This window comes from Lagopus leucura, unplaced genomic scaffold (genome assembly GCF_019238085.1).
Source record: "Lagopus leucura isolate 7727_CA_CO unplaced genomic scaffold, USGS_WTPT01 34158-0_obj-0_obj, whole genome shotgun sequence".
Taxonomy (NCBI): Eukaryota; Metazoa; Chordata; class Aves; order Galliformes; family Phasianidae; genus Lagopus; species Lagopus leucura.
The window spans coordinates 1-7,813 of NW_024968412.1; the positions used below are offsets into that span (position 1 = coordinate 1).

Sequence of the window (7,813 nt, forward strand, 5' to 3'; positions counted from 1 at the left end):
GGCCCAAAACTGGACGCAGCACTCGAGGTGCGGCCTCACCAGTGCTGAATAGAGGGGAAATTCCGCGGCAACGTGTGGGAAACAAACAGCAGGAGACAACCTGCCTTGCAGGGGTGACTTGCAGCACTTCCCTCTCTGTTTGCAGAGACGACTTGCTGCTCATTAGACCCGCAAATCAGAATCACAGCTACGTTGCTCAGGCCGTGAGCAGAGGATTGACGCTCCTGACTGTGCAGGACAGGAGGCAGCCAGGGCTGGTGGACTGCATCCCTGTGCCCGTGCAGTGTGCCATCGAGCCAGAGCTGCCTGGGGCCCTCGCAGTAGGAGATGTTGTCTGTTTCAGCTCACCCCTCGTCAGCCAGGAAGGTTTGTGTGCTTTTTGCTGTAGCTGGGCTGCTTTGTGTGCAGGAGCAGAGGAAGGCTGGGCTGGTGGGGTTTTAATGGGACGCCTCTGAGAGTTGTGAAGCCTTGAATCTTCCCTGGGATGGGAGCTGTGCCTCGGGGTGGGGATGGAGCTGCACGCATCCCTGATGCTCACAGCCTCCTGTTTGCAGGAGGGCTTCACTTCCTCGCCTCTTTGGAGTTGAAGCGTGGGCCCGATTTTATGATCTTTAACACAAAAAGAGCATTTTTCCCTTTTTCCCCAACTTCAGAATGGCTGTTTTATACACACTCAGAGGACGGGCCGCCCCGGGCAACTCAGTGGTGCTGGAACAAAGCCTTCCTTAAGTGCTCCTGCGTAATGGGGCGGCAGGCCTGCCTCTGTGCCTTTGTCACTGGCTAATCAGAGCTGCATGGTGAATGAAGTCTCTGATGGCATTTTTAGAATCAGAAGAAGCAGGGAGCCTCCCAAGGAATGCAGGCAGCTTTCTCCCGTTCCGTTCAAGTTCACTTGAGCATTCTTCCTACTTGCTGAACCCCAAACTTAACCTTCCAGTTTATGGTCCTGATTTATTGAGGTGAATGAAGCCCTCTGAATTAGCAGGCACTGCTGTGGTGTCTTTAGCTGGGCAGTGCTGGGAAGGAGCTGCCCTGAGGAGGCCTACAAGGAGCAGAGCTCTGTAGGAGCTCCAGAGATGCACGGGAAGAGATTTGTGGTGCTCACTGCTGGCTGAACGCAGCTCCTCAGCCCTGCAGGGGCTCTGACTGAAGCCGCCATGCAGTGCAGCCAACTTGCAGCCCAATGTTTGCAGGTGACCCGGGGACGTGGCACGTTTCCCCCCCCTCCGTGCTGATCATAGACAGCATGAGTGGAGCAGCGTTAGCGAGGAGCTCTGGAACTGCTCTTGTCTTCCTTGATATCCCAGGGATTGTGAAGACACACAGAGAGGTATTTAGCACCATTCCACAGGGCACAGAGCAGCCTGCACAGAGGGCGGTGAGGCGCTGGCACAGGTTGCCCAAGGAGGCTGTGGATGCCCCAGCCCTGCAGGCATTGGAGGCCAGGCTGGATGTGGCTCTGGGCAGCCTGGGCTGCTGGTTGGTGACCCTGCACACAGCAGGGTTGGAGCTGATGGCCGCTGTGGGCCTTTGCAACCCAGGGCATTCAATGAGTCAGTGATTCTATGGGTCCCTATGGCACCCTACAGGTCCCTATGGCACCCTATGGCACCCTATGGGTTCTCAGGGCAGCCTGCGCTGCTGGTTGGTGACCCTGCACACAGCAGGGGGTTGGAATGAGGTGAACATTGTGCTCCTTTGCAACCCAGGCCATCTATGAGTCAATGATTCTTTGGGTCCCTATGGCACCCCATGGATCCCTGTGGCACCCTATGGATCCTTATGGCACCCTGCGGGTTCTCTGGGCAGCCTGGGCTGCTGGTTGGAGACCTGCACACAGCAGGGGGTTGGAACTGATGGCTGTTGTGCTCTTTTTCAACCCAGGCCATTCGATGAGTCCATGATTCTATGGATCCCTATGGCACCCTATGGATCCTTATGGCACCCTGTGATCCCTGTGGCACCCAATGGATCCTTATGGCACCCTATGGATCCCTATGACACCCTATGGATCCATATGGCACCCTGTGATCCCTGTGGCACCCTATGGATCCCTGTGGCTCCCTATGGATCCATATGGCACCCTGTGATCCCTATGGCACCCTATGGATCCCTGTGGCACCCAATGGATCCTTATGGCACCCTATGGATCCCTGTGGCACCCTATGGATCCTTATGGCACCCTATGGATCCCTGTGGCACCCTATGGATCCATATGGCACCCTGTGATCCCTATGGCACCCTATGGATCCCTGTGGCACCCTATGGATCCTTATGGCACCCTGTGATCCCTATGGCACCCTATGGATCCCTGTGGCACCCTATGGATCCTTATGGCACCCTGTGATCCCTGTGGCACCCAATGGATCCTTATGGCACCCTGTGATCCCTGTGGCACCCTATGGATCCTTATGGCACCCTGTGATCCCTATGGCACCCTATGGATCCCTGTGGCACCCTATGGATCCATATGGCACCCTATGGGTTCTCAGGGCAGCCTGGGCTGCACACAGCAGAGGGTTGGAGCTGATGGCCCTTGTGCTCCCTTGCATCCCAGGCCGTCCTATGAGAGGGGCAGCCCGCTCCTGCACACCAGGTCTGTGTGTGTTGATGCTGTTGTTCTCAAGAGGAAAAGCAGCAGCTCAGCTGTTCCCTGCAGCGCTGTGCTGCTGAGATGCACGCAGTCCCTGGAGGTGGGCACTGTTAGAGCAGGGACTGACAGCCAGGCTCGGAGTTGCTCTGAAACTCCTGGCGACAAAACGGCAAGCGAAGGGCCAGCTGGAAACAAAGCGAGGAGGGCTGGGTTCTCATTTCCACTGAAGGTGTTTCACCGTGCTCTCAGTGTCCTTTAGAGCAGTCTTCAATTATCCAGCTAGGAGAGTTGTGTGGGATAACAGAAAAAAGCCGTGTGACTCGGTGTCTGTTCTGCATCTTTCAGGTGGCAGTCGATGCCTCGTCCCGCTTACATCTCCAGGCTGCTCAGAAAAGCTTTTTAACCAACGCTCCCAATTCCTCTGCGTTCCGCCTTCTCATTGCCACGGGCAGCGGGAGAGAAACCCTCCAAGGTAGGAGCTGCCTCTGGAAGCACCAGAGCAGGGGATTCCGATGGCGAAACCCGACCGGCGCTGCTTTGTGTGTGGGGCAAACTTGGCCTTGTTTTGCTGAGGGTGAGAGGCTGATGGATTCAGCCCTGCGTTCTCCCCGCAGGCTCCTGCAGCTCCGCTCAGGTCGGTGCCATCAGGCAGCGTTTGGTCCCTCAGTCCCACCTGCGGTGCCAGCTGAAGTTCAGCAGCGGCGTGGAGGGCGTTGCAGCGGGGGACGTCTTCCACGTGAGCTCCGAGTTCAGCACCCAGGAAGGTGAGGTGACCTCAGAACGCGGCGCTTCGTTCTGCCGCTCTGGTTTTGTTCTGTTGCGAATTCAGCCTTTCAATACCTAAAGGGAGCCTACAGAGGGGAGGGGAATCAACTCTTTGACAGGGTTGATATGTGTAGGACGAGGGGAAGTGGTTTTAAGTTGAGGGAGGGGAGGCTGAGGTCGGACATCAGGGGGAAATTCTTTACCCAGAGAGCGGTGAGGTGCTGGAACAGCTGCCCAGAGAGGCTGTGGATGCCCCGTCCTTGGAGGTGTTCAAGGCCAGGTTGGATGGGGCCCTGGGCAGCCTGGTTTAGCATTAACCGTGGAGGTTGGTGGCCCTGCATGTGGCAGGGAGGTTGGAGATTCATCATCCTTGAGGTCCCTTCCAGCCCTGGCCATTCTGTGAATCCTGTCTGCCACGCAGGTCTCTATGTCTGCGTCATCACCGCTAAACCGCAGCCCAGGGAAGCCCTGCGGGCGCTCAGCACAACCGACGCCTCTGTGCACGTCCTGGTTTCTCTCAGCAGCGACACACAGAGCATCCTGGTTCCTTTCCTCCCTGCCTTCTCCCTCGGTCACTCAGAATTAGCCTTCAGCAGCACGCAGCCGAGCGCCGTGCTGAGCGTGCTGGGAGCCGAGCAAGTCCTGGAACAACTGGAGGTATGGAGAAAAGCTTTGCTCTTCTGTCTCCGTTCCTGAGGGCAGAAATGCGCAGCCACCGCGGGGACGTGCAGCACGGCTGCTGAGCCCAGTCCGGCTCTGTCGTTCATCCCTTGGCTCTGAAAGCATTCCTGCATTCGGCAGCAGCCGCGGCGGCTGACGCTGTTTCTCTGTGGCCAGGTTCAGTCCAGCTCTCCAGCCTTGGCAGTGGCGCCTCCCGAGTTCTTTTCCGACAAGCCCGGGCTCGTGCATTACGCCGTGCGTGTGCTCGACTTCAGCTCCCTCCGCCAGGGGCCGCCGGTCTCCATCACCGTCTCTTGTCCTCTCACCGGCCAAAGGGACGTGGTCACATCCAGAGCCGTCGCGGCGGAGCAGCCCCCGGGTGAGCGCCCGCTTCTGGATCAATCGGGGCCCCGTTTGCGGTGCCGCGATTCGGCCCGATTTACCGCTGCCGTCCCGGTGCAACGCTGATCCCGAGGTGCTGCCCCTCGCAGGCCGCCGGGGGAAGCTCTCAGAGCTGCTGTCCGCGCGTGCCTCACCTCCCCTCTCTTTGCGCCTCAGGGCAGCGCGGCGCGGTGGGAATTCACCGGCAGCTCGCGAGCTCCTTCCAGATCCTCCTCTTCACTCTCTTTGCCGTCCTGGGATCCACAGCTGTTACTTACCTCGGTAAGCGCAGAGCTCTGTAATCCACTAATTAACACCTGCATCCTTCGGCCCATCCCCGTCCCTCTCCTCCTCCCTTCGTTTTCCCCCCACCCCTCCTGCTTTTTGGCAGCTCTTAAGGCAGCTTTGAGGGCACGGTGCTGACCGGGTTCTGTTTTGGCAGCATGCAACGCCTTCCTGGCCAGGCTGCAGGCTGTGCCCCTCGTTTATGCGCCCAACACGGCTGTGCCTCAGGCAGGTGAGTGCCCTGCAGTCAGCTCAGTGCTGGGCTCACATCCCCACCACGGGATCGGAGCAGCGCAGGGACTTCATTACCAGCCCTGGAGGAAAAGCTCCAAAGCTGTGGGGACTTTGAGGGGTCAGAGCAGGGCATTGGACCCCATGGCCTCGTAGCTCTTTTCCGACCTTGGTGTGGTTCTGTGGACGTGGGGTGCAGCCCTTTTATTTCCCACGCAGGCGTTTTCCACCCCCCCGGCCCCACGCAGGGAGGCAGGAGGACGCAGCTGGGGCTGTGGAGCGTGCAGAACTGAATCTGAGCGCCCTCGTACCGCGTGGAGCTGCTGTGTTGTGAGTGGGGGGAGGGCAGCACCCAGCTCCCCCCCTCATCTGTTGGGCTGAAGCACGCAGGTCGGCTGTTGGCCGTTGAAAGAAGGTGGAGGCAGTTCGGCAGCTCGGCAGAAGCCAACAGCCCCACCTCCCTCCCTTCACGAGCAATAAAACCAATTCGACTGTTTTATCCAAAATTTATTGACAGCAAGATGGGGGGGGCTGCAGGGACAGCACAGCTCACACTGCCGGGATGCCCCCCGGGGCTCCGTGCCGTGCGGCCGCCGTGTGTGCAGCCCCGGCCATCCCGGCGCCGCGGCTTTAATGCTGCTTTCTTCGGAACGAGCATCCTGGGGGGGGGGAAGGAGGGGAGAACGGAGCGGTGAGCAGCGCGGCTGCTGCGAGCCCCGAGCTGCCGGCCTGTCGGCATCCTCCGCTCGGGCCGGCAGAGCAGCGAGGCTTCACGGGGAGCGCGTCGGGTACGGGGACCGGAGCAGCCGGCGCTCACCCACCTTCTGTGAGACGCGCCTTGCCGCCCGTGGGCTGGCACAGCACGGTGGAGCAGCCGACGCAGAGCACGACGGTCTGCGCGTGGCTGAACACGGTGGTGATTTTATAGCAGCCTGCGGGAGAGAAGCGGGGAGTCGGGCGGCGGGCCGGGCCGGCGGGACGAGCCGGGGAGCGCCGGGCGCCCTTCCCTCACCTGGGCACTTGACGTCCATGAAGTAGGAGTTGGGGCTCTGCACCAGGCGCTTCTTCTTGTGCTTGCGCTTCTCCTCCTCCGGGGAGGGGTGCAGGAGGTCCTTGGCCAGCTGCGAGCACAGCGCTCAGTGCCCGCCGCCATCTTGCGCCCCCGCGCCCGACGAGATGGCGGCCAGCCCTGCCCCGCCCGGCCCCCCCGCGGCTTTCCCGCCCCCGCCCCGCTCCTCCCGACCCGTGCTGCCCCTCCCGGCCCGCGGACGCTCGGTGCGGGAGGACCGCGGGATGGCGGCGGCGCGGCGCACTCACAGGCATGGCGGCGGCGTGCGGCGGCAGCGACCGAAAAGGGGCAGGACCGGAAACGGGCGGTGCTATATCCGCTGCGGGGTTCCCCGCACGGGCGGAAGTGGGAGCGGCGCCATCTTGGGGAGGGCGGCGGCGGCGGCCGTGTTGGGAAAGAACCTTAAGCCGCGCCCCTTTGCTACGAGCCACGCGCACACCGGAAGTCGCTCTCCCCATTCCCGGAAGTCGCGCCTCCGCGCCTGGAAGCCCCGCCCCCGCTCCCGGAAGCCCTCGTGAGGACGGCGATGGCGGCGTCGTTCCGCGCTCGGAGCCCCGCGCGGTGACTGCGGGGCGCCATGCGGTCCCGGTGCGGGGCCGGGCCGCGCTGCCGCGTGCCGTACGCTCTGCTCTGGGCGCTGTGCGCGCTGCTGGGCGCTGGGCTACGGTGAGCAGCGGGGTCGGGCCGGGGCCTGGGCTGGGGCCCGCCGCGAGGCCCGGTGCCGGTGCGAGGCCGAGCGCTCTCTCCGCAGGCCCGTGACGGCGGTGGCGGCGATGGCGGCGAGCGAGGAGCGGCGCTCCGGTGAGTGTGAGACGGGGGTCCGGAGAGAGGGGGGGTTGTTCGGGGGTCCCGGCCGTACGCGGGTATCCGCTGACCCCGGCCCGGTGCCCGCAGCGAGCCCCGCAACGCCGTGCTGGAGGCGGGAGGAGTTCGTGGTGGCGCGGGAGTGCGGCAGCTGCTCCAGCTTCGAGGTGGTGAGTGCGGGGGGGCCGCGGTCCCCGACAGCCCAGGCCCTGACCCCCCGATTCCTGTCAAGTCCCCGATCCCTGACCCCGCAGCCCCATCCCTGATCCCCCCCGGTCCCGTTGCTCCCAGCCCAGCCGTGCCCTCGCTCCAGGCCCCGCGCTGCCCTCCCCCCCCCCCCCGCTGCCCCCCTCACAGAAAAGCATCCCGGAATGCGGCCCCACGGGCTTCGTGGAGAAGCTCAGCTGCGCCGCCCCCCAGGGGGACGAATCCGCGGGGGGGGGGGGGGGGGGGGTGGGGGGGGGGGGGGGGGGGGGGGGGCTCCGAACCCCCAAATCTCCGCTCCCTGGGCGCAGCAGTGGCACTTTGTGACTGCGGCCGTTCAGCTGCCGCTCGGCCGTGATGGAGGCGCGGATCTTCTGGCGTTTCGTGGGCTCCATGATGTGTTTGGCCGCCGTCTGCGCCGTGTTGGTGGTTTGGAGGCAGCGGGCGTTGGATCGGAGGGCGCTGGAAAAGGTGCGCAAACAAATCGAATCCATCTGAAGGCACCTGGGGCACCGGGACGGCGCTGGCACGGAGCCCCCGTGTGCTGTGGGACGCAGAGCTGCCACCCGTGGGGCAGCGGCTCCGATCGTCACCTTGTGGACGCGGTGACCCCCCCGAGGCGTCACCCCCTGGACACGCCGTGGTTCCGTGGCTGCTGTCAGCCCACGATCGAACGCTGCTCCCTGCGGTGCTGCTCCGCACCGAGGGGGGGCGTCGCGGTTTCCCCCGGTTCGGGGCTGTGCAATAAACGCCGGGTTGTCACACGTGTGTCGCTGCTGTGTGCCTGATGTCCCCTCTCCTCTCGGTGGGTCTGGGAACGG

General features: G+C 63.0%; 3 protein-coding genes across 3 annotated transcripts; 2 read left to right on the forward strand and 1 right to left on the reverse strand.

The window, feature by feature from the left end:
* Positions 1-145: 145 nt before the first annotated feature.
* Positions 146-5,401, forward strand: LOC122193647 (nuclear pore membrane glycoprotein 210-like; the record flags this gene model as incomplete). Its single annotated transcript, XM_042894510.1, has 9 exons — positions 146-366; positions 1,194-1,330; positions 2,939-3,065; positions 3,208-3,357; positions 3,780-4,015; positions 4,196-4,397; positions 4,577-4,681; positions 4,842-4,916; positions 5,135-5,401. Coding segments are annotated over 9 exons (1,327 nt in total), but the record flags the coding sequence as incomplete, so codon positions are not given.
* Positions 5,402-5,407: 6 nt separating this feature from the next.
* LOC122193645 (40S ribosomal protein S27) lies at positions 5,408-6,337 on the reverse strand. The gene is made up of 4 exons (XM_042894508.1): positions 6,233-6,337; positions 5,928-6,036; positions 5,737-5,847; positions 5,408-5,574 (listed from the first exon to the last, which is right to left on the reverse strand). Exons 1-4 carry the CDS (start codon positions 6,236-6,238, stop codon positions 5,546-5,548), a joined length of 255 nt encoding a protein of 84 aa, XP_042750442.1. The 5' UTR covers positions 6,239-6,337; the 3' UTR covers positions 5,408-5,545.
* Positions 6,338-6,720: 383 nt separating this feature from the next.
* On the forward strand, positions 6,721-7,756 carry JTB (jumping translocation breakpoint). The gene is made up of 4 exons (XM_042894509.1): positions 6,721-6,785; positions 6,879-6,958; positions 7,146-7,222; positions 7,331-7,756. Exons 1-4 carry the CDS (start codon positions 6,758-6,760, stop codon positions 7,488-7,490), a joined length of 345 nt encoding a protein of 114 aa, XP_042750443.1. The 5' UTR covers positions 6,721-6,757; the 3' UTR covers positions 7,491-7,756.
* The last annotated feature ends 57 nt before the right edge of the window (positions 7,757-7,813 follow it).

Coding starts and splice junctions, on each gene's coding strand:
- JTB (XM_042894509.1), top strand. CDS start 6,758: ATGGCGGCGAGCGAGGAGCGGCGCTCCG. Junction 6,959..7,145: donor GCTGCTCCAGCTTCGAGGTG/GTGAGTGCGGGG, acceptor CCCCCCTCACAG/AAAAGCATCCCGGAATGCGG. Junction 7,223..7,330: donor CCCCAGGGGGACGAATCCGC/GGGGGGGGGGGG, acceptor ACTGCGGCCGTT/CAGCTGCCGCTCGGCCGTGA.
- LOC122193645 (XM_042894508.1), bottom strand. Junction 5,848..5,927: donor CATGGACGTCAAGTGCCCAG/GTGAGGGAAGGG, acceptor TCTCTCCCGCAG/GCTGCTATAAAATCACCACC. Junction 5,575..5,736: donor CAAGGCGCGTCTCACAGAAG/GTGGGTGAGCGC, acceptor CCCCCCCCCCAG/GATGCTCGTTCCGAAGAAAG.